The sequence below is a fragment of the Ranitomeya variabilis genome, chromosome 6 (genome assembly GCF_051348905.1).
Source record: "Ranitomeya variabilis isolate aRanVar5 chromosome 6, aRanVar5.hap1, whole genome shotgun sequence".
Lineage (NCBI taxonomy): Eukaryota > Metazoa > Chordata > Amphibia > Anura > Dendrobatidae > Ranitomeya > Ranitomeya variabilis.
In genome coordinates this window covers 15,867,902-15,893,710 of record NC_135237.1, presented here as the reverse complement: position 1 = coordinate 15,893,710, position 25,809 = coordinate 15,867,902, and the positions used below count along the sequence as shown (strand labels likewise).

General features: G+C 50.6%; 2 protein-coding genes across 7 annotated transcripts in view; one reads left to right on the top strand and one right to left on the bottom strand.

Annotated features, from left to right (window-relative positions):
- Positions 1 to 349: 349 nt before the first annotated feature.
- Positions 350 to 25,809, bottom strand: part of CCM2 (CCM2 scaffold protein) — a 30,561-nt gene continuing 5,101 nt past the window's right edge. The window contains exons 3-12 of one of the 6 annotated variants that reach the window (XR_013216670.1): positions 6,578 to 6,757; positions 6,340 to 6,423; positions 5,695 to 5,878; positions 5,459 to 5,595; positions 5,208 to 5,343; positions 4,749 to 4,806; positions 4,340 to 4,454; positions 3,499 to 3,637; positions 2,309 to 2,664; positions 350 to 1,993 (exon numbers count right to left, since the gene is read on the bottom strand). Coding sequence is in view for 2 of the 6 variants with exons in the window: in XM_077267902.1 (XP_077124017.1) it covers positions 2,360 to 2,664; positions 3,499 to 3,637; positions 4,340 to 4,454; positions 4,749 to 4,806; positions 5,208 to 5,343; positions 5,459 to 5,595; positions 5,695 to 5,878; positions 6,340 to 6,423; positions 6,578 to 6,757 (1,338 nt within the window). In the remaining 4 variants the exon portion in view is untranslated. Of the gene's footprint in view, positions 2,665 to 3,498; positions 3,638 to 4,339; positions 4,455 to 4,748; positions 4,807 to 5,207; positions 5,344 to 5,458; positions 5,596 to 5,694; positions 5,879 to 6,339; positions 6,424 to 6,577; positions 6,758 to 25,809 lie in introns of all 6 variants that reach the window. The other 5 variants (XR_013216671.1, XR_013216672.1, XR_013216673.1 and 2 more) reach the window with 5 other exon arrangements.
- LOC143783361 (uncharacterized) lies at positions 11,452 to 15,813 on the top strand. The gene is made up of 2 exons (XM_077271769.1): positions 11,452 to 12,023; positions 15,736 to 15,813. Exons 1-2 carry the CDS (start codon positions 11,511 to 11,513, stop codon positions 15,769 to 15,771), a joined length of 549 nt encoding a protein of 182 aa, XP_077127884.1. The 5' UTR covers positions 11,452 to 11,510; the 3' UTR covers positions 15,772 to 15,813.

Genomic DNA, 25,809 nt, shown 5'->3' with positions numbered 1-25,809 from the left:
TTCTTGTGGGAGGATGCTAGAATGCTCAGGAGGCAGTAAGACGTGATGGAGCCATGCCTGCAGGATCAGACTTAATAGACGGAATTAGGTCTGCTCTGCGGCTGTACACACAAAACTGAATATTCTTAATGAAGATTATGTTTTAAAGCTGCCTCATTCTTTAACTTGGATAGCAAAACTTGGAATAGTGCACACACTCACCGCCCCCCTCCAATTGATCCATCCTCGCGACTCCCCTAATTATTACTTTTGTAAGACCAGTATATCAGGCGCTGTCATGTAATAACGTTCACAGCAGGATCTGCTGTACAGGAGCAGGAAAGTAAATATCACAAGTCAGAACTCGCAGTCAGGATGGATGCACGCGTATATTTACAGATAAAAACACACACAAAATGAGGTGTACACACAGCCGAGTAAACGAAAGATACAAAAAGCACTAAAAATCCAAAATAAAAAAGCAAAACTTCAGTCTCCATCCAGCACATAAAACACAAGAGGCATAAAGATGGCCGCCACAGACTGACACCTGGACCATGGACTTTGGTAGACTGGGATAGGTGTACGCCGTCCTCAATGCAGTATTAAGGGGTAGCTCCATCTTGGCCAAGTGAAAGGCGAATCACTCCTAGTGGATAAGTGTAGGAGCATTGTTGGGCGCAGAGGTCAATAGATGACCTTGGATACGGCCTGTAGATCCTCCAAACCAGCACAATGAGAGGTTATTGACCTGCCTATCTTGGCTTCAGCAGCAGTCTAATAATGCACACCTGCCTATCTTTGCTTCAGCAGCAGTCTATTAATGCACACCTGCCTATCTTGGCTTCAGCAGCAGTCTATTAATGCACACCTGCCTATCTTGGCTCCAGCAGCAGTCTATTAATGCACACCTGCCTATCTTGGCTCCAGCAGCAGTCTATTAATGCACACCTGCCTAACCTGATTTTTACAGCAGCCTGTTCTGGTTTTTATCTACCTAGGATGCAGGGAATTATGAGAAATTCTGACTAATGTGTGAAATGTATCCTGCCATGTTCAATATGACTGTTTGTTGTGGCAAATTTCAAAGCTTTATTTACTTTGAAGGCAGAGCCGCCCATCATGACCTTGTCGTGTTCACAGCTGAGGGATTGCTACAGAGTATCGGAGCATTCAATCATGGAGCAGCGCACACTTCCGGCTGCCCGTTCCCGTTGTTCTAAACCATCAGCTGTGTGAACAGGACCGAGTTTACAGTAGGTAACAGCAAACAGATCTTGAAGAGAAAAAAAAAAAAAAAAAGGGGCATTGTACAAAACGATTTTTCAGCAGCGATCTCCGAGCAGTTGTCGGGAAACTACAACTTCCATATTATTATAGCACATTGTAAAAAAAAAAAATATCAACTGTGTAAGAAAAAAAACCCAAAAGTAAATGCCCCAGCGCCCCTCCACAAGTGGCACCACAACATTAGGAGGAGTTTGCAATTATTGCTACTAATGGTGGTCTAACCAGTGACCTAATGTAAGGGGGTACTTACTTCTACACACAAGTAATATGGAGGAATAAGAACTTCTATATTAAGTAAAATATTCACATAAATGGTCCGCATTGTAAGTCACCACCAGAATACATCCATTTCTGAATCGTTTTGCAGTGCAGATCGGAACTCTGTAACTCTGAGCTTCGTCATTATGGAGGAGACGGGCTTTGGCACGGACAGTACAGACATGGCGGATCCGAGGAGCGAGACTGTCCGATTCTTGTAAACAGCGCAACTGTAACGAACACTATAAATACAGGCTGAGATCCAGCTCGTGTGGCCACAGGGCGCAGTCATGGGCCGCATCCGTCCAGCCCCATCTATGTGACTGCAGGCCCGGATATCCCAGAATACCATACACACTAGTATACAGGCGGCAACACACGCGTACACCCATCAGGTCAGCGCCGCCAACCCGCGCATTTCAGGATTCACATTGTGGTAAACTTTTTGTTTTTTTCTTCTTTTTACCTATGAACATATTATATATATCACAAATTGTGGGTGAAACAATGTAAAAAGTTCTTGTGCAAACTAAAAAAACGTCATTATAGAAACTTAGTTCAGAAACGTACAGAAGCGGGCGGCCGGGTGTAACAAATGGGCTCCGGATAAAAAAAAGTCGCCCACATCAGGGTCACACTCAGGCAGTCCTAAAGGCCCAACAAAATTTGGGCACTAAAACTTCTCTCTAGTAATGTGCCGCCATAAGGGCATACCCCTACAGATTCACCAGATAGTGGGGTCAGCATTCGCATGTCGGTGGGAAAACAAGTCAATACCCACCAGTGGCAATGGACTGATGAGCTGAGGCAACTCCTTGGCCCAGGGGGGTTATCAGGAATAGTTAGGTGGTCCTGGAGTTGGGGGATCCTGGTCCATGCTGCACCCCAGGGCCTCAATATCATTGCTAATGTCTGAGATCATCCGGTCCCACTCGTCTCCTTCTGACGGCACAGACTGATCATCCGAACCCTCCGCCGCGCCGTTTCCATTTGTGGTGGAGTTGGAGGCAGTGCTCATAGTCCGCCTGTACCTGCCGAAGCTGTCGGTGATTATGCCACGCCCGTCCTTGACACCGATGGTTTCCAGGAAATTCTCAAAATGTTGACTGTCCTTCTCAGGAATGAAAGGCCGAAGTCCTGAGAGGAAGACAAGAAGAAATTACCGAGTAACACTGCAGAAAACAGCGGCGGATAAGAACATAGTGCAACCCCTGCAGGACACAGACACTGGTTCTTGTTCCTCATCAACTTCCAAGAAACAAAAAACTTTTTTTTTTTTTTAATTTCTCCATCAGTTCTTGCCTGTTTGTTTTGCAGGATGAGTTGTAGTTTTGAATAAGTCTGGTGTCGGCGGTGTAACACAGCCGCACACGGAGCCTAGACATCTATTGCCAACATCTGACGTCGCCGAGGGGTTAAATAGCAAGTGCCTCATTCATTGTAATCCACCTTTTAGGGCAGGTGCACACGATCAGGAACTGCTGTGGGTTTGACGCTGGGTATTTATGCAGCGGCCAGATGTTACATCTTAGAGGATGGGATTCCTGCAAATCCAATGTCCACTATACACGTATAGTTGCCTGCGGATCATCCGTGGAAACTGACATGTGGCGCGTCTTTCAAGACTGCAGCATGTCAATTTCTCTTGTGGAGATGTGAGTCCCCGCAACAGAAATTACATCAATACAATGTATTGGGCGCGGTGAATCCGCACGGTTCAGTGATCACAGAGGAGTCACCTGCGTTCAGCAGACGGCAGCGATCACATGGTGCTGCGTCCAAACTGCTGCTAGTTCCGGATCGTGGGCACCCGGCCTCAGACTACTGCTAAGTCACATTCTGTTGATGGATCCTCAGTGAAAAAAAAAAAAAGTCTACCCCAATAACCCTGCGGGTTGTTAGCTGCACTGACACATTAGGCTTACTGGTTTCCTCACCACTGTCAGGCACAGCTTACACCGCTCCCCTTACCGAGCAGTAGAAACTTCCTGCTGTCCCCGTACAGCTGCCGGAGGTTGATGCAGAACTCGTGGATGGAGGCGCCGTTCCGGTACTCGTGGAGGAGCATGGCAAACTGCTGGATCTCCTGCGATGAAAGCTTCGTTCTCAGCTGAAAATAGAAATCAAGCAGGAAATCAGCGAGATGGCGAGAAACAAAAAGCAGCCGCCCAACTAAGATAGAGTCACCGACTCATCTGTTCCTGGAAAAGCTTTTGGTGTCCAGGCCACCATTTTTGTTCCCACTCAGGACGGTATCCAGCTCGCCACACTATATGGGGAAGTATCACTGCGTACACTAAGGAGCCTTGAAAAACCATGTGACAACTGATAAGACACTCACTACAGCCCCCACAAGGGTTGTCAGAGGCTTGGCGACAACCTCCACAGGAGATGGCTAAAATCGCTTTTACATAGGGATGACCTGGGAAAGCTGGGTGCCAACCCATGGCCATACCCAGCTTTCCTGGGGTGCAGGGTGGCATTTCTGTGCTCATATGCAGCAATACAAAACCATGAGCAAACCGCTGTGGCTGCACTAACGGCGAGCATACTGGTTATCACCCAGGTCTGAATACTTATGCAATGGGAACTGAGCAGGGGATGGGGTCCAACACTTGTCTGAGCAAATATTCCATTCAGAAACCATAGCAAGCTGGGTGACAACCTGCATACAAGGAGTAACGGTGGCCATATTGGTAGGCACCCAGCTTTCTCAGTTAAGAGATGAATAGTTTATACCACGAATCAAGGGCCACATCTGACTGCAGCTGCATGGTCCACATATTCTGTACATCGATGACCACCTCTTTACCGTCATCATGTAGTCGTGCAGTAACTCCGCCGCCGTGGCGCTCAGCTCACTCTCGCTGGCCGTCTTGTTGTGAGGGGGAGAGTTTCCTTCAGTGTCAGGCGAATCCTCTAAGGAGCTGTCAGGAAACACAATGACCATTCGGTGGTGACAGGGTTAATGGACAAGCGGTCAGAGTCTTCAGCTGCTGCAACACTACATCTCCCAGCATGCCCTGACAGCGTGGGAGTTATAGTTTTGCAGCAGCTGGAGCCCCGCAGGCTGGAGACCACCACTAGTAATACGGATATACCACCACACGCTTCATCATGGCTTATAAACCGTGACTTTCCTCCCGCCATGAGCCCCATTCACTGCGGATCTGGTCGCGGGTGGCATGGGGGCGCCCTCTTACCCTGCTGTAAAGACTTACAAGGCTCCGGCCTCCAGGTCGTAGGCGTCCTTCACCTCCACCTTGTTTGAAGAATCGTCTGAAAGAAACACATTGGCGTTGAATTATAGCCCCCAAATACCATGGTGTGCCCACCCCGGAGTAAGGGGTCAACATGACAACTTCTCCACAAGTTGTGACACCGACCCGGAGTTTTACCACAACTTTCTATTAAACTTGGTCAGTTCCTTCTTACGTAGAAGAGTTCTGCTTGCTGTCAGTGAATAAGGAAATTCTTGTAAAGCGAAACATACAGAATACAGCTGACATGCAGGGATCAGCACGCTGCGACACTACAGCTCCCAGCATGCCCCTACAGTCACCCAACAGCCCATGGCTGGGGACCTTTTGCAATGTCTAAATTTACACAAGAAGTTTTCATTCACTGACTGCCAGCAGACATAACCCCTACGGCTGTGTTTTGCTCGTTTCCTTACTCACCACTGTGTAGGGACAAATGACGGGTCGGGGTGGACGCTCCATCGAATATGGCCCTGTCCAGGAAGTCGATGGTGGATTCGGTGTACACGATCTGGAAGACTTGGCCGAGCAGGGAGCACAGTTCCTCGGCAGCCGCCTGATGGAAGGAGTGAATGTAAAGGACACTTCTGTAGATGGGAGAGCGGGGGCCCTGGCGGCAGAGCGGGGGCCCCGGCGGCAGAGCGGGGGGCCATGGCGGCAGAGGTCCTCACCTTATTTTCTGTGGCCAGGATGACCAGACAACACGACTCCACGGGGCCCGTCCCGCACTCTGACGGCGACCCCGATGTTAACACTTTCCCGCTCTCAGCAGACAGGCTCTGGGTGGGAGAAATCCCGGGGTCCTGGGCTACGGATCACAAAGAGAAGACCCTTTTATAGTTAGACATTATGGATTCTCCGATGCCGGGATCTCACGGGACATGGATGGCGCCATCTTGCAGCGTACCCGTCTTGAGAAGCACCAGGTGCAGGCAGTCATCTCGGATGTAGGAGACGGCGGCGATGTCATGGATGGGCACCCGCAGGATGATGTCCTCTCCGTCTCTCCAGACCACCTTAACGTTATAGGCGGATAGGCTAATGACTGCGTCGTGCTCCTGGGTGAGCTGTGCGGGGAGCTGGTGTAGTCGCTACACAGCAAAAACATACAGAAAATGAGTATGGCTACTGGGAGGAAATTATGCCCTAGAGACTGGTGAACTACATGTCCCACAATGCACGGCGTACAAACAGTGCTGCAGCCTAAATCATCCTGCGCCCTCTGCTGGCAGAATAGCAGAACTGAGACCAGTGTTGCAGAGTCCTGCGGTTTATAATCTTACTGTAACAAATCATCTCTTATGGACATCCTGCTGAAATGTACTGATACATAGCAGCTGAGAATCAGAGTGGCAGTGTAAAGCATGGATTAAAAACAGGACAGTAGTTAGAAACTAGCCTCCTGCCTCGACAGAGGTTGTGATGATCCCAATCTACAACAGACAATGCATCTAAGCTGCAGTCACTGATCCTAACTGTGCCCCCAAAACAGGGACCTGACAAGTACTGAAAATGTGACCTATACAGACACACGCATCGGCTCAACACTCACCTTCGCACTGTCAAGAAGCTGCAAAATTTCTGTCCGGCTGGAAGGATTGAGGTATCCGGGGATGGAGGTCAGCTGCCCTAAATACTGGAGACACTTCAGCTATTAACCTTGTGCACCACACCTTAGCGCCAATATGGCGCCCAATCGCCATTTTCACGTTCCCCTGATAGTAGCACAAGACTCCACCCTGAGCAGACAATTTGCCAGGAGTCTACGACCGGTCACACACTCCTCTCACCTTGACTTCTTTCTCTATGTAGTCATTAAGCAGCACGTCTGGCTCCACGCGGTGCTCCGCCGGAGACACTGACGCAGTGTGTAGAGGTCTCCGCTCCGTCACCTTCTCCTGAGCCTTCTTGTCTCGGCCCTTCTCCCCCTTCAGGAACACCCGTTTAAATGGAGACACAATTCCAGGCTGCTGGGAGAGAAGGCGAGACGGGGGTCTCATTAACCAAGACGGAAAAATCTTATTACTACAGCCTAAGGAAAGCAAGTCCTGGGGAAGAATAAAGATTTTTTGGAAATGGAGAAGATCCCTGTAATTTCATGTTCTATGTGCAGATAAGACTTCTCCACAATGTCTGCCCACATCACCCACCGGCCGAGGTTCATCTGCAGACGAGACTTCTCCACAATGTCTGCCCACATCACCCATTCAACAGAGGTTCATCTGCAGACGAGACTTCCCCACAATGTCTGCCCACATCACCCACTGACCAAGGTTCATCTGCAGACGAGACTTCTCCACAATGTCTGCCCACATCACCCACTGACCAAGGTTCATCTGCAGACGAGACTTCTCCACAATGTCTGCCCACATCACCCACCGACCAAGGTTCATCTGCAGACGAGACTTCTCCACAATGTCTGCCCACATCACCCTCCAACAGAGGTTCATCTGCAGACGAGACTTCTCCACAATGTCTGCCCACATCACCCACCGACCAAGGTTCATCTGCAGACGAGACTTCTCCACAATGTCTGCCCACATCACCCTCCAACAGAGGTTCATCTGCAGACGAGACTTCTCCACAATGTCTGCCCACATCACCCACTGACCAAGGTTCATCTGCAGACGAGACTTCTCCACAATGTCTGCCCACATCACCCACCGACCAAGGTTCATCTGAAGACGAGACTTCTCCACAATGTCTGCCCGCATCACCCATTCAACAGAGGTTCATCTGCAGACGAGACTTCTCCACAATGTCTGCCCACATCACCCACTGGCCGAGGTTCATCTGCAGACGAGACTTCTCCACAATGTCTGCCTGTATCACCCACCGACCAAGGTTCATCTGCAGACGAGACTTCTCCACAATGTCTGCCCACATCACCCACTGGCCGAGGTTCATCTGCAGACGAGACTTCTCCACAATGTCTGCCTGTATCACCCACCGGCTGAGGTTCATCTGCAGACGAGACTTCCCCACAATGTCTGCCCACATCACCCACCGGCCGAGGTTCATCTGCAGACGAGACTTCTCCACAATGTCTGCCCACATCACCCACCGACCAAGGTTCATCTGAAGACGAGACTTCTCCACAATGTCTGCCCACATCACCCACCGGCTGAGGTTCATCTGCAGACGAGACTTCTCCACAATGTCTGCCTGCAGCACCCACCGGCTGTGGTTCATCTGCAGACGAGACTTCTCCACAATGTCTGCCTGTATCACCCACCGGCTGAGGTTCATCTGCAGACGAGACTTCTCCACAATGTCTGCCCACATCACCCACCGACCAAGGTTCATCTGAAGACGAGACTTCTCCACAATGTCTGCCCACATCACCCACCGGCTGAGGTTCATCTGCAGACGAGACTTCTCCACAATGTCTGCCTGCAGCACCCACCGGCTGTGGTTCATCTGCAGACGAGACTTCTCCACAATGTCTGCCTGTATCACCCACCGGCTGAGGTTCATCTGCAGACGAGACTTCTCCACAATGTCTGCCCACATCACCCACCGGCTGAGGTTCATCTGCAGACGAGACTTCTCCACAATGTCTGCCCACATCACCCACCGACCAAGGTTCATCTGAAGACGAGACTTCTCCACAATGTCTGCCCGCATCACCCATTCAACAGAGGTTCATCTGCAGACGAGACTTCTCCACAATGTCTGCCCACATCACCCACTGGCCGAGGTTCATCTGCAGACGAGACTTCTCCACAATGTCTGCCTGTATCACCCACCGACCAAGGTTCATCTGCAGACGAGACTTCTCCACAATGTCTGCCCACATCACCCACTGGCCGAGGTTCATCTGCAGACGAGACTTCTCCACAATGTCTGCCTGTATCACCCACCGGCTGAGGTTCATCTGCAGACGAGACTTCCCCACAATGTCTGCCCACATCACCCACCGGCCGAGGTTCATCTGCAGACGAGACTTCTCCACAATGTCTGCCCACATCACCCACCGACCAAGGTTCATCTGAAGACGAGACTTCTCCACAATGTCTGCCCACATCACCCACCGGCTGAGGTTCATCTGCAGACGAGACTTCTCCACAATGTCTGCCTGCAGCACCCACCGGCTGTGGTTCATCTGCAGACGAGACTTCTCCACAATGTCTGCCTGTATCACCCACCGGCTGAGGTTCATCTGCAGACGAGACTTCTCCACAATGTCTGCCCACATCACCCACCGACCAAGGTTCATCTGAAGACGAGACTTCTCCACAATGTCTGCCCACATCACCCACCGGCTGAGGTTCATCTGCAGACGAGACTTCTCCACAATGTCTGCCTGCAGCACCCACCGGCTGTGGTTCATCTGCAGACGAGACTTCTCCACAATGTCTGCCTGTATCACCCACCGGCTGAGGTTCATCTGCAGACGAGACTTCTCCACAATGTCTGCCCACATCACCCACCGGCTGAGGTTCATCTGCAGACGAGACTTCTCCACAATGTCTGCCCACATCACCCACCGACCAAGGTTCATCTGAAGACGAGACTTCTCCACAATGTCTGCCCGCATCACCCATTCAACAGAGGTTCATCTGCAGACGAGACTTCTCCACAATGTCTGCCCACATCACCCACCGGGCGAGGTTCATCTGAAGACGAGACTTCTCCACAATGTCTGCCTGCAGCACCCAGAGGCCGAGGTTCATCTGCAGACGAGACTTCCCCACAATGTCTGCCCACATCACCCACAGGCCGAGGTTCATCTGCAGATGAGATTTCTCCACAATGTCTGCCCACATCACCCACCGGCTGGGGTTCATCTGCAGACGAGACTTCTCCACAATGTCTGCCCACATCACCCACCGGCTGGGGTTCATCTGCAGACGAGACTTCTCCACAATGTCTGCCCACATCACCCACCGGCTGGGGTTCATCTGCAGACGAGACTTCTCCACAATGTCTGCCTGCAGCACCCTCCAACCGGGGTTCATCTGCAGACGAGACTTCCCCACAATGTCTGCCCATATCACCCACCGGCCGGGGTTCATCTGCTGATGAAATGGGAACTGCGCGTCTACACAGAGGAGGATGCACATTGGTGCAACACCCTGCACCTCAGATGTCAGCAGATACAGCTAATTTCTGGGTGAGATCTTGTGCAGGTCTTCACTGCACTTTTGTTCATGAACCAGCAGCTCAGGATGAACAAAGTATGGCTTTAAAACAGCACCTGTAGATAGTGACGAAGCATCCAATGATCAGTAATGATGCTACGATATGTGAGTGGCACCCTTCCCAGACCCCTTTCACCTACCTCTCCATCCATCTGCACACAAGGCCTGGCCTTTAAAAGGTGTGAACAAGTCTGCCTGAAATCTCACGCCGGTCCCAACACTTACACTGTTTGTACACTTCACACGCCACTCACTAAACAGGAAGAAGAAGGGACCACAACTTCCTGCCATACAGCGCAATGCTGAATCTGGCGGAATAACAGACGGCCGGGATCGGGGGAAGTCAGAAAGTGACATGAAGCAAGGGGCAAGGTGAGGCCTCGTTACCAGCGACTGCATCAGATGTAATATATTGGTGAAGCATCAATTGTTAATCTGTGCAAGGTGGCACAACAGAAAAAAGTCCATCACAGGGCTCCATATTCTGCAGGGGCCCCACTACACATAATCCTGTGCAAATCCAGTACAAAATAAACATTATCATACCTGCCTTGTTCAACCTGATAAATAACATCATTCCAGCAGTCTGACACCACTAGAGGGAGCTCACTACATACAGATTTATACAGCCACCACTAGGAGGAGCTCACTACATACAGATTTATACAGCCACCACTGGGGGAGGTCACTGCATACAGATTTATACAGCCACCACTGGGGGAGGTCACTGCATACAGATTTATACAGCCACCACTAGGGGGAGCTCACTGCATACAGATTTATACAGCCACCACTGGGGGAGCTCACTGCATACAGATTTATACAGCCACCACTAGGGGGAGCTCACTATATACAGATTTATACAGCCACCATTAGATGGAGCTCACTACATACAGATTTATACAGCCACCACTAGGGGGAGCTCACTATATACAGATTTATACAGCCACCACTAGAGGGAGGTCACTACATACAGATTTATACAGCCACCATTAGATGGAGCTCACTACATACAGATTTATACAGCCACCACTAGGGGGAGCTCACTATATACAGATTTATACAGCCACCATTAGATGGAGCTCACTACATACAGATTTATACAGCCACCATTAGATGGAGTTCACTACATACAGATTTATACAGCCACCACTAGGAGAAGCTCACTGCATACAGATTTATACAGCCACAAATATGGGGAGATCACTACATACAGATTTATACAGCCATCACTAGGGAGAGCTCACTACATACAGATTTATACAGTCACCACTAGGGGGAGCTCACTGCATACGGATGTATAGTCACCACTAGGGGGAGCTCACTACATACAGATTATACAGCCACCACTAGGAGCCTGTAGTCTGTGGAGGAAGGTGCTGCTCTGTTTGCTCCAGGAGAGTCACCAGTTTTTTTCCACCCAGTAATTCCCCCCCTCTGTGACCCAGGAAAGAGAGGGGTGTAGTGGATGGACTGTGGGGCTGAGTCCCCGTCTCCCACCCCTCAGTCTAAGCCGGCGAGGGGTGGAAGCTCATTGCTACCGGCAAAGAGGGTCACCAGATCTGGCAAGGCCCAAAACATGGAGCCGCCCAGGAAGACCCAGGAGGGCTGCAAAGCCGCTGAGGCAAGGGCCACTGCGGTGTCTCCTTCCGGAGGTGAGCGGAGCACTCGCAGAGGTGCAGCGGCAGCGGTGCCGAAGGATTGGGGCACTAGGGCCGCACGGGAGCCGGTTACCAGCTATGGCTCCCGCGTCCATGCGTACCTCAGCGAGTATGAGGAGGCTGGGAAGACCCTGAGGAGGCTCCGGGAGGAGCTGAAGGAGGTGAGGCAAGCTGCAAGCAGAGCCTCCCGCACAGAGAAGTCTGCCCTAACAGCCAGGATATCCAGCCTGGGGATCTGCACTGAGGGCATGGAAGCCCGGAGAGCGGCTATATTGGATAACAGCGGGCCCTTCCGGGAAAAGCTGGAAAATGAGGACCGATTCCACAACATGGCTGTTGCAAAGGAGCCAGAGGGGTCTCGGCGTCCGACCCAGGTGGAGGAGGTGGACCATGAGGAGATGGAGGAGGCACCGTACCCACCTGGGGGCTTGGTAAGTGATCTCCAGGCCACACACAGCGGGATAGATCCAGTGCAGGTCCCACTCCCATCAGACAATAGCATTTCAGAGGATGATGGGGGTGATGCGGATGATAGCAGCAGAGATAACAGCAGTAGTGGGGGTTGCCTCGTCTTGCAGCAGATCCGTCAGCTAGAGTCCCCAGTAAATTATGCCCACCTGAAGTTTGGGGATGAGGTCTGCGGGGACGAGGCAACCAGGAGGGGGAAAAAGAAAAGCAAAAAAAAGGAAGAAAACATCGGAGGAGAGGTTGGTGTTTGTCCCCCTTCCTGGGACCCCCCGGTCCCGCTGTGTGGAGCCCGCTACCCACCCCGGCCCGGGACCTGCAGTGGGTCCGGTGCGAGGGAGCGGGGAGAGTACAAGTCATATGGCGCAGGTCGCCGTCTCTGCTGGCGGTAGCAGAGGGGGCGAGAGTGGGCATGCGGCTGCAGAGCCGGACAGTGTGCATGGTCTGGAGTGCGGCCCTGTGGCGGGCAGTAATAAGATCTGTGGAGGTGTCCAGGCCCGATCCTCTGTGGAAACGGGGGACGGCCTGGTGCCTGCTGCACCCACTGACGCTCGGGGGGTGGAGGCTGTGGGTACCTTGCCGGTGGTCACGGCTCCCCGCAGTGTTGGCGGTGCGCTGTCAGCCGGGGCCGCATCATCGGCGGCGTGTGCTGTGGTGTCGGGGTCCCCCACATGCAGATCAGATGCTGGGTCAAAGTCCGGGACCCCGGCACCGGTTATCATCTCGGGTGCAGCTGTAATGGCTGCGGTAATGCCGGCCCGGATCGCACCCTCGCCGGAGGGGGTCGCACCGCCGGGGTCCTCTGCATGTGTGTCACCTGTATCTGTGGGGGACCCGGCGGTGAAGTGCACACAGGAGCGTGGAGATGGTCTGCAGGAGAGGCTGGAGCAACAGTCTGCAGCTGCCAGCACATGCTCTGCTGAAAGCAGGGTGTGGTAATCAAACCCTGCAGTATGGATCTTAAAGGGGCAGCTGCACTGCAAATAGCAACAACCCCAGCAGAAAGCAGAAAAAAAATACAAACAAAAATGTAAATAAGAATGGAAGTGGTGCAAGTGGTGTGAATAGTGTCTGTGATAATGGTGACGGGTCAGGGGTGGTTTCTGCTGGAGGTATGGTTGGTGTGAATGGTGCCAGTGCGGTGATTTCTACCAGTGAAAATGGTGAGGCTGAGGTAAGTGAGGTGGAGATGGTTGACTGTGAGGTTGAGGGTTCAGGGAATATAGGGGCTGGTCCATCGTCCCCCTCACCTGCAGCCGCCATTAGTTATGCGGCTGCTGCCGCTGGGGTTCCACAGGGGTCTTCCTCATCTCCGGACCCAGGGAATGAGGCTTTTCGCCGCCGTTTCCTGGAGGCCCTCAAAAAAGGGGAGCGGACGATCAATGTAGAGGGAAGAGAGGTGGCGTTGTCCTACTGGCTAGATAAGTTTGGTCTAGCTGCCTTCCAAGAGAAAAGGGGGGGGAGACCGTGTGGTCCCTCCCGACAGCCGGGCAGGGGGTCTCCAGGAGAAATGTGGTTCGTCTTCGCTGGAGGGGCGATGAGGCGTGTCCATCCAGGACAAATGTGGTGAAGCTCCTCATGAAGATGGACTTCAGGGCTATTGACATCTTTGCTCTGATACATCCTTTTGGGACCTCCACCTTTGATATCAGCTTTGTTCGGCCGGAGGGCTTGGAGCTCTTTTGGTCGAATTATGAGCTGGTAAAAGAGGAGCCCGGCTGGCGAGGGTTCGCCGTGGAAGCAATTTCTCGCCAAAGTGGGCCGAAGAAAATGACCATTTTAACATGTAATGAGTCTCTTTCTGGCGTTGACATAATGACCTGGTTGAGCCGCTACGGCGAGGTTGTGGACGTCCCTAAGAAGAACCGGGACGATTTTGGTATCTGGTCAGGAGGCTGGACCTTCATGGTAAAGTTGAAGCGTTCAGGTGGCACTGTCACCCACATCCCTTCCTCGGCTTTCCTGGGAAGGGATCGGATTCTTGTCTTCTACCAGGGGCAGCCGAAGGTATGCCACAGGTGCGGTGACCCTCGCCACTTTAGCGCAGGCTGCAAGGTGCAGAAATGTGCCTTGTGTGGCGAGGTGGGTCACCTCGCCGCATCCTGTGGTGTCATTCGGTGTCACCTGTGTGGTGATCTAGGTCACCCGTTCAGCCGCTGCCCTCGTTCCTTCTCTAATGCCATGGCCGGCCGGGCGGAGGGGAGCCGCGAGGAAGTTCCTGGCGGTGCAACTTCTGCAGAGGTTGGAGGTGGCAGCGGGGGAGGAGCTGAGGGGCCGATGAGGAATGGCAGGGCTAGGGGCCCCTCTTACCAGCGGAGGCAGGCAAGGCGTCAGAAGGGCAGGGGGCAGGAGGAGCCTCGGGAAACTGGGGTAATGGCTGCCCCCTCCTCCGAGGTGACGGCCCATGTCACTGAGGCCCCGAGGGAGGAAGCGGTGAATGAGGAGATCAGACGGATGGAGAATGAGGAAGTGGCTGATCTCTCAGATGCCTCTCAATATGAAAGTTTTGATGAGGATGGAGGGGGAACAGCCAAAATGGCATGACAAGGGTACCAAGAGTGCCAAAAGTAAAAAAAAAAAAAAAAAAAAAAAAAAAAAAAAAGAAGAAAAAAGGTGGAAAATCTTCTACCCTGACCAAGGTGCCTAAGGAAGGTCCCACCGACTCCCCTCTGATCCCCCTCTCCAACCGGTTCCAAGCCCTTGACGATCCTGCTGAGACGGGAGTCGGGGGTGAGGTTCCGGAGGTAACATCGGGAGGGCCTTTGGGAGGCGGGGGGAGTCCCTTCTCCGGGGGGTGTGTTTTCCTCAGGAGGTGGGGACGACCCTGGGTCCGGAGATGAGAAAGAGGTGGGAAGGATGGATACCTCTGTCTCTCTGAAAAGAGGGGGGGCTTCATAGTCCGGAGAGGAGCGGGCTAGGAAAATGGGTGGGGGGAAGAAAAAGGCCATCTAACTCGATCACTCATGATGGCGGCACCCACCCCGTTGACTATAGCGACCATTAATGTCGCTAGTATAAAGTCTGATGCGGCTAGATTTGCGGCCTTTGATTTTCTCACCCGATTTGAGGCTGAAATTTTGTTTTTGCAGGAGACCAGGCTTACGGATATGGGGGCCATACGCAAGGTGGAGAGCGAGTGGAGGTGCGGGTCTTCGTACTGGTCTCTTGCGGCCGAGCCGTGTAGCGGGGTGGCAGTCCTTTTTAAGACTGCATCGGTTGAATGCCAGAGAGTTATTGAGGTAGAAATGGGGAGGTGCCTGGTCTTAGACGTCTTCATGAGGGGACAGGAGCTTCGGCTCATTAACATCTATGGTCCGCAGTCAAAGTGGGACCGTAAATGTCTCTTCCTGAAGATTAAGCCCTATCTTTTTACGAGTCGGCAGGTGGTCTTTGGAGGTGACTTTAACACTGTCACAAGGCTTCGTGATAGGGGAGGCTCCATTGACCGGCTGGCTTATGATAGTAATACTCTTAATAGCATACCTAGTGGCGCTCGCCTGGTGGATGTCCACATCCGGCACACCCCAGGTCACTGTGGTTTCACCTTTCATAGAGGTAATTGTAGGTCTAGGATAGACAGGTTTTTTTTAAAGGAGGAAGCCATCTCTTCAGCAGTGTCCATTGTTGAGGTGGAGTTCTCCGATCACTGCCTGATTTCTTTTTCTCTGAATGTTTCAGAAACCCCTCGGATGGGAAGGGGACTATGGAAGCTGAATTCGTCCCTCTTGGAAGAAGCAGAGATAAGACAATCCTTTGAGGACTTTCTTCAGAGCCAGGTACCGCTTTTGGATCTCTGTAGCAATAAGTCAGAGTGGTGGGAGATGTTCAAGGATCGGCTTGCGAGTTTCTTCTGCCAGCTCTCGAGACTCAGGAGCCTGAGCAGGTACCGCCTGTATCAGGAACTGAGGAGGAAACTCGAACATCTCATCTCGGCTGGAGGTGACCGTGAGGAGATCTCCAGAGTGTAGTCTTTACTCAAGGGGTGTCAGTACGATAGGCACACATCTTTGGTCTTGAGAGGGATTTCGGGAGAAACGCTCGCCTGACCCCTACAGAAACTGTAAGATGTCAGTGAGTTGTAAGGTGGTGACAGGTTTGGTAGACGATACGGGTTCCCTGAACAGATCCAAATCAGGGATCCTGGAGGTGATCAGATCTTTCTACTCACACCTCTTGGGGAAGAGGGATCTGGACCGGAACGTGATGTCGGCTTTCCTGGCCGAGGCAATCCCTGAGCCAGGGGATGACCCCTCGCTTCACGTTTTGACAGAACCAATCAGGGAAGAGGAAGTGCGACTGGCCATTGATGGGCTTCGGCCTAAGAAATCGCCAAGTCCGGATGGCTTAACACCCGAGTTTTAAGACCTTTCGGGACTCCTTGGTCCCCCCCTCTTGACTGAGGTGTTTAACGAGTGTCTCTCCTCGGGCGCTCTTTCCCGGTCAATGAGGCAGTCGGCCCTGATTATCCTGTCAAAGGGTAAGGACTCGTCCCGTATTGAGAATTGGCGTCCCATAGCGCTTCTCAATACGGACCAGAAGGTTCTGGCAAAGGTGCTGTTCAAACGGCTGGTGAAGTTTGCACCCCGGCTCCTTTCGGGGGCCCAACACTGCTCTGTTTTAGGCCGCAGTACGTTTAGTGCTGTGCTCGGTGTCCGAGAGGCAGTGGAACAGGGCAGGGCAGGTCACTGGAAGGGGTACTTGCTGTCTTGAGACCAGGCGAAGGCTTTTGATCGGGTTAACCACGATTACCTCTGGTCCGTCCTTCTGAGGTACGGTCTGCCTGGGGGGTTTGTAAATTGGCTAAATATCTTGTACGCGGGGGCAGAGACTTTCCCGCTCATGAATGGTTGGTCTGGCCGCCCTTTTGAGGTTGGGTCTGGGGTCCGCCAGGGCTGTCCATTGAGCCCGCTGTTATACGTGTTCGCGATAGATCCCCTTTAAAGAAGGATTGAGTGTGGGCCGTTGGCGGGAGTGAGGATGGACCAGGTGGCCCCGGAAGCCACTCTGAGGGTGGTAGCGTATGCCGATGACGTCTCCCTTTTCGTGTCCTCGGGTGAGGAGGCGGAGTGGGTCATGTCTGAGGTTGATCGCTACTCGGAGGCTTCTGGGTCCAGAATTAATCAGGAAAAGTGTGAGAGTCTCTGGCTGGGAGGGGGAGACCCTAGTTTTGGTCTCCCGGACACTCTTCCAGAGCCCCAGGCATCGGCAAAAATCCTAGGCATCGAATTTGGCCCTGGGGACTACCCCCAGCAAAATTGGGAGGGCAGACTTAAGATCGCCGCCCAGAAGGTGGACCAATGGAAGGGTTGGTCTTTGACCCTGAGGGAAAGGGTTAGCCTGGTTAAGGGTTTTTTGCTACCCTTGTTAATATACCTGGGCACTGTCTGCATGTTGCCAGAGCTGCTCTGGACACGGGTCTACAGCCTGTTTTTCCAGATGTTATGGGGAAATAGGCTGAACCTAGTCAAGCGGGAGGTCACATATCACACAAGGAGACTAGGAGGGTTGGGTATGGTCAACCCAGTGGTGTTTCTAATAAACACTTTTGTCAAGACTAACATCGCCAACCTCTGGTCAGAGAGGGCTCCTCCGTGGGTATTCTCCTGCAGGGGATGGCTTCGACCCTTCTTCCAGGAATGGGAGACAGGAGGGCAAGTGAAGGACCAGCGCACACAGCATGGGCATCTCCCGGCTTACGCTACCCTGGTTCTGAAGGTGATCCGCCGGTGGGGTCTGGGAATGTGGGAGATCAGGACCATGTCGAGGAAATTCCTTGACAGGAGGGTCCTGTTGACCCATTTCCAGAAGCCTCTGGTGCTCAAAGATTGCCCAAGTCGGGATCTGGAGGGTGGGCTGAGGTTATTGAATTCTACACGGGTCCCCTTGAAGTTTTGGGACTTGGCTTGGCACTGCTTCCATGGGAAACTGTATGTAAGGGACAACCTGAAGTGTAGGAACTCCGATGATCGGGGTTTGTCCCCGTGAGGGGTGTTGCGACACGTTGGAAAGCATGGAGCACTTCCTCCTTCAGTGTCCTTTTAATACAGGGGTCTACAACAGGGTGGGTGCTTCCATAGGCTGGCCTCAGCTGGCACACCTTTCCTATGCGGAGTGGGCGTATGGGGCATTCGGATCCCTGGGTGGCCGAGATCGGGGCACTTTATTTCTAGTCAGTTCAGTCGTCAGGTTTTACACGTGGAACGCACGATGCTTAGTGTCAACTCAGCAGAAAATCCTCCCCAGGGATGAGGTTGTTACGAACATTCTGGGTGGCCTGGTGAAGGTGCGCTCTCTGGAATATGACAGGCTGGGTGCAGCGAGGGCCTCTCTTCTCTGGAGAGGGTTCTCATTTAATGTACCTAGGGCTTAGATGAGCAGGTAAATGATAGGGACAGGTAGATAGCTTCAGTAGGGACAGGTAGATAGTTAGGGACAGGATAGGGACAGCCCAGGGACAGTTAGGTAGGCACGCGGTGAGTTAGGTAGGGTAGTAGGGTCAGGCAGGGAGAGACAGGGAAAGGTAGGTAGATAAATAGGGGCAGATGTCTAGACAGGTAGGGACGGCTGGTAGGGTAAGGATTGTTAGGGTAGAAGCCTGTCATCTCCGGTTTCCCGGTGGCGGGCTGGGGCTTTTCACTATCAGATTTTTGTTTTGCAGAAGTGAATTACTGATATAGGGCTTACAGGCACCAATCCTGGCTCTGGGTAAGTGTTGTATATGGAGTTATGTAGCATTGTATTGTACGGTGATGATCCTGTGGCTTACAGGGTTAATGCACCTGTCTTGTAAGCAGGGGCTTATGAGTTACTCGGTGAGCTTATTTTTGTTTTGTGTGTGTGTGTGTGGTGGTGGGGGGGGTTAGTGGTGGGAGGGAGAGGTTTGGTGGTAGGTTGCTTATAGTTGTATTTGCTGTGGTAAAAAAAAAAAAAAAAAATTATAATAAAAAAAATATATAAATAAATAATACATTTTTTTTTTTTTTGTGTGTGATTTAGATAGATGTGTTTAAGCCGGGTGGCTGTGATGTTTCTTTTTGGGCGATGGACCAGAGTTTTCTTTGTCAGGTTTGGTATGAAGTGTGTATGTGCGTGTGTATTAATAAAATGTTTCTTCTCTCCTTGGGTGAGGTAACCTGGGGAGGAGGAAATCTGGAGGAATCAAAAAGTGAAAACACGAGTAAAGGACAGAAAACAGCATAAGAAGGAAAGATGGAGGAAGCTTCTCTGAGAAAGAAGGCGGCAGTTTGTTTTCTTTTGCGGGGTTGTTTTGACTGGGGGCAGTTATGCTGGACTCGGACTTTGCTTTGGACTGGGGGGTAATGTTGGACTCGGACAGTGGCTTTTGCTGGGGTTTTGATTTTTGCTATTTATTGATTGTAAGTTTTGTATTTTTATAATAAAAGAGTTCACTACATACAGATTTATACAGCCACCACTAGAGGGAGCTCACTACATACAGATTTATAGACCCACCACTAGGAGGAGCTCACTACATACAGAATTATACAGCCACCACTAGGGGGAGCTCACCGCATACAGATTTATACAGCCTCCACTAGGGGGAGCTCACTACATACAGATTTATACAGCCACCACTAGGGGGAGCTCACCGCATACAGATTTATACAGCCACCACTAGGGGGAGCTCACTACATACAGATTTATACAGCCACCACTAGGGGGAGCTCACTACATACAGACAGGTAATGTGAGCGCTGTACAGATTCCTATGTATGTGCGCTTCCCTACTGATGGTTGCAAGCACCTTGTAGGACAGTCAGTTTTCATGATTAGCTTTTCACAGTGTAGATCTCCACCAAGCGCCCCATAACAATCATGTGCCCGGCCTCTATGATGAGTAAACAGGTAGTCAAAAAAACATTTACTCCATTAAAGCCCCAGTGGACATCACCATGCAGCACATAGCCACTTGCTCGCCAAACTTAACACCCTGCAATACCGTCTGTCGTTACACCAGATGACAAATTAAACACAAATACTTGTCTGCAAAGATCCAATATATGTAGTTTCAACTATTCACCCTTTACTGCTTGCTGTCAGTGAATGAGAAGAATCTGGATTATGTGTAGAAGACAGAGGTTCTGCTACTTCTGCACCTCATGGAAAATATTACAGTACGGCGAAGGATGAAGCTAGAGATTATATATAACTTTATACCTTGCACATTCCATCAATGCTCGCTGACAACCTGCACGCGCTCTAAAGCAACAGCAACCAGCAGTTGTCACACAGTAATAGTCCAGTGTGCACAGGAGCGACACGACTGCCTGCTGCAGGACAAGTGCCAGCGGCGGCTCTACTGTAGCCGAGCAGACGTACCATGACCTGAAGAGCAGAGACCCCTCAGATGAAGAGGCGGAGGATAGCGGTGTCCATTGTGTGCATGATAAATATAGCCTGCGCTTTTATACACAGTCCTCCCAAACAAGGGAGGCGCCGCACGAAAAGACAATTCCCAGGAACTGACGGGTGACACGTTTATTCCAAGGAAGTGATAGAATGAAGCTAGAACAAATGGACATCACAACTCAAAACAGAGAGCAAGGAAGGAAAACCGCCCCCCAACAACACACTGCACATATAGTGAGGACTAGGGCCAAACACAGGGACACATAACAAACCAACCAAACAGATAGACAGAAGCCAGCATTATAGTTATATACCTGTACATAAGGGCAGTATTATAGTAGTTATATTCTTGTACATAGGAGCAGTATTATAGTAGTTATATTCTTGTACATAGGGAGCAGTATTATAGTAGTTATATTCTTGTACATACAGGCAGTATTATAGTGTTATATTCTTGTACATAGGAGCAGTATTATAGTAGTTATATTCTTGTACACAGGAGGCAGTATTATAGTAGTTATATTCTTGTACATAGGAGGCAGTATTATAGTAGTTATATTCTTGTACATAGGAGCAGTATTATAGTAGTTATATTCTTGTACATAGGAGCAGTATTATAGTAGTTATATTCTTGTACATAGGAGGCAGTATTATAGTAGTTATATTCTTGTACATAAGGGCAGTATTATAGTAGTTATATTCTTGTACATAGGAGCAGTATTATAGTAGTTATATTCTTGTACATAGGGAGCAGTATTATAGTAGTTATATTCCTGTACATAGGGAGCAGTATTATAGTAGTTATATTCTTGTACATAGGAGCAGTATTATAGTAGTTATATCCTTATACATAGGGGCAGTATTATAGTAGTTATATTCTTGTACATAGGAGCAGTATTATAGTAGTTATATTCTTGTACATAGGGGCAGTATTATAGTAGTTATATTCTTATACATAGGAGGCAGTATTATAGTAGTTATATTCTTGTATATAGGGGCAGTATTATAGTAGTTATATTCTTGTATATAGGAGCAGTATTATAGTAGTTATATTCTTGTACATAGGGGCAGTATTATAGTATTTATATTCTTGTACATAGGGGCAGTATTATAGTAGTTATATTCTTGTACATAGGGGCAGTATTATAGTAGTTATATTCTTGTATATAGGGGCAGTATTATAGTAGTTATATTCTTGTACATAGGGGCAGTATTATAGTAGTTATATTCTTGTACATAGGGGCAGTATTCCAGTGTTTGTTTCTGGCTCTTGTTACCCACTGGGGCCACACAAGGTAAGACCGCCGAGCTGAGGTAGACAACTCCCACTATGCTCCTTTTTCCTGTTTTGTATGTTCTGGCACTGGCGCTGGAAAAGCCGATCAGCTCAGAGGTCTGAGAATGTGCAGAACTCCGGGATCTGTGGAAAGTTTCCAGGACGGAGATCTGCTCACCTGCTCTGAATAAACATCATATTGCTGGGGCGATACAGGACCTCAGGACCCAGCAGCAGAGGAGTTTGGCTTCTTATTCACGTACTAAATGTTATATAGGAGAAGGCTATAACTCCAGGTCAGACCAGGTGTACTCATATATAAGAGGTTCAATAAATAATGCTATGGGCATCGGTATATCCTTCATGCTTTATACTGCAGATTTGTTGGTCAGTGCAGTTGTATAATGTCAGATGCGTGGAGACAGCGACACCTTCTAGAACTGGTAAAATGATCAATAGGCGAAACGTTCACTATATGGCAAAAAAAAAACAACAAACCTATGTGCCCCCTCCACCCCCTGGAGCTTTTCTGACCTCCATCCTACACCCATAGACATAATACAGAGAAAAGTATGTGCCCCCCATAGTCTGACCTTCATCCTACACCCATAGACATAATATAGAGAAAAGTATGTGCCCCCCATAGTCTGACCTCCATCCTACACCCATAGACATAATATCGAGAAAAGTATGTGCCCCCCATAGTCTGACCTCCATCCTACACCCATAGACATAATATAGAGAAAAGTATGTGCCCCCCATAGTCTGACCTCCATCCTACACCCATAGACATAATATAGAGAAAAGTATGTGCCCCCCATAGTCTGACCTCCCATCCTACACCCATAGACATAATATGGAGAAAAGTATGTGCCCCCCATAGTCTGACCTCCATCCTACACCCATAGACATAATACAGAGAAAAGTATGTGCCCCCCATAGTCTGACCTCCATCCTACACCCATAGACATAATATCGAGAAAAGTATGTGCCCCCCATAGTCTGACCTCCATCTCACACCCATAGACATAATATGGAGAAAAGTATGTGCCCCCCCACAGTCTGACCTCCTATCCTACACCCATAGACATAATATAGAGAAAAGTATGTGCCCCCCATAGTCTGACCTCCCATCCTACACCCATAGACATAATACAGAGAAAAGTATGTGCCCCCCATAGTCTGACCTCCCATCCTACACCCATAGACATAATATGGAGAAAAGTATGTGCCCCCCATAGTCTGACCTCCCATCCTACACCCATAGACATAATATAGAGAAAAGTATGTGCCCCCCATAGTCTGACCTCCCATCCTACACCCATAGACATAATACAGAGAAAAGTATGTGCCCCCCATAGTCTGACCTCCATCCTACACCCATAGACATAATATGGAGAAAAGTATGTGCCCCCCATAGTCTGACCTCCCATCCTACACCCATAGACATAATATGGAGTCGTCCTCTGCAGATATAACGGCTCTCGCTCCTCTGGGAAGATTTTCTACAAGATTTTGGAGGCTTCTGTGGGAATTTTTGCCCCTTCATTCAGAAGGACATTGGTGGGGTCAGACCCTGATGTTGGGGGTCCGGGCTCTTGTGCGGCCGCTCATGTTCTCCTCCATGTCTGTATGGAGCTTGTGCACTGGGCACCGTCATGGGGGGCAGATCAGGGTCTTCCCCAAACTGTTCCCACAAAGCTGAAGCTACAATTGTCCACATCTTGTGCTGAAGATTAAGATTTCCCATCACTGGAGCTGAGGGTCCGAGGAGCCCCCTGATAACAGCACATAGCATTATCCCCCTCCACCATCTGTACAGGGGGCACAATGCAGTCGGGGGGGAGGGACGTCCTCCTGGAATCACCATACCCAGACCCCTCCATCAGACGCAGATAGAGAGGTGCGATCCATCACTGCACAGAACACGTCTCCTCCAGGGTCCAGTGGTCGCGCGTTAGTAAACCCATCGCCGATTTCTTCCTGGAGGGCCACATGTGACCATGGCTTGTGTGGGAATTACAGCTTAGACCTATTCCTGCTAGTGTGGCTAAGCTGTAATACTAGACACAACCACAGAGCAGGCGGGGCGCTGCTTTTACAAGATGGGAGCAACCTTTTTCCAGTCCTGTACGAGTTCCTGATTTTTTATTTTTTTTTTAAGCAGCTTGAAATCTAGAGCGAGCAATGATTGCGAGACAGACCTGCCCTACACCTAGGATTTCCTCCCTACATTCGGCAGCTGCAATCATTTCATGCCCTGCCGCGGCGATATATTCGGAGGAGGGCAGACATTACAGCCCCAGCCTCATATACATGGAGAAAAGTGTGGACATGATCGCCACCTAGTGGTAATATAGAAAATAACCACAGACACAAGGTGGTCTCATTACACAACGTCCATCTGTGAACTGCACCAGGGGCCACTGCTTAGTCCTGGGACCCCGGCTGAGAGCACCTCTGCCAGTGCAGGATCCGGCCGCCGTGTGATGCCACATTGTGCCAAGCTCAATGGTGACCTGATGGGAGCGGTGTATAAACCCGGCAGCCAGGAGGCGCCACCACGGTGTTACATGCTGCCACCGATCACCCTGGAGATGAGCGACATCTGAAGGGATCTACAAGCGGAGCCGTGTACCTGGGAGCACTGGACACCGCGCCATCAATAATGCAGAGCCACGTGCGACAGGTCCAGAGGGAGCGTCCCTCAAGCACCATCCCGATGTCAGCAGGTGCTGCTCACAGGGGGGGATCTGTTACAGTGGCATTCACGCTAGATAGTTAGCTGTGAGAAAAGTGATATGTTTGATCTTCACTGATACATTGTCACAAACAATCTGAGCAAGATCTTCTGATGCTGCCATGTTAGCTCACAAATGACTGTCTAGGCTGGAAACAAGTGTGAGGTCAGGACAGATTGTAAGCCTCTAGATGTATGGAGGATTATTGCTATTCACTGACAGCAAGCAGACTACAATGAGGAAATGCAGCAGAGAGCGCTGGGAGTTCAGGGCAGAGACCGAATCGCATCATGAACCTGGTACTGGCTGCAGGCTCTCCGGCCCCGAGCGTCACAGTAATACATAACACTGCGATCACATGAGCTATACGGCTCAGCCCTTACATAGGGCTCCACCGGCCGCCATGCCAGGCAGCGGGGGTGCTGATTTCTGAAGAATTGATGCAACATCGACAGCACTGCAGCCGATCAGTGAGCTCAGAGGCTCCGAGCAGATTGTGCATCCACTCAGGCAGAGACTCTGATCGTTATCGTCTGCAGCCACACAGCGAGAGCAGCAGCGGAGACTCAGCGCTGGACCCGGGGATGGGAATAGAGCCCATGCTTTTTTGTTTGTTTTTAAATAAACTGCAGCCAAATAACAAGAGTTTTCCAAACTGTAAGTTCCTGGTTGTGTTCCCCATCAGGAATCCTGTGCATGAATCCACTAAACCTAAAGGGGTCCCCGATGTTACAAAACCTCATGTTTCTGCAATGGAAGTTATATAGTGAGGGCAACAACTGGAAACACATTAAAGAGAGGAAGGACTGAGCCTGGAACCTGAGGCCGAGGGGAACCAGCACTAAATACACATCACCACAGGAGGAAAAGTCACAAGACACAAAAGATGACCTCCGAGCATCTACAGGGGTAACCAGAAGAACTAAGGCTACGTTCACATTTGCGTTGTGCGCCGCAGCGTCGGCGCCGCAGCGCACAACGCAAACAAAAACGCGGCAAAACGCATGCACAACGCTGCGTTTTGCGCCGCATGCGTCCTTTTTTTCATTGATTTTGGACGCAGCAAAAATGCAACTTGCTGCGTCCTCTGCGCCCCGACGCGGGCGCCGCAGGGACGCATGCGGCGCCAAACGCAAGTGCACCGCATGTCCATGCGCCCCCATGTTAAATATAGGGGCGCATGATGCATGCGGCGCCGCTGCGGCGCCCGACGCTGCGGCGAGGACCGCAAATGTGAACGTAGCCTAAGGCTGGTTTCACACTTGCGTTTTTGTCTGCAGCGTTTTTTGCACAAAAAACGCATGCGTTTTTTTCCCCTATACTTAACATTGAAAACGCATGCGTTTTTTTTGTACGCGTTTGGTC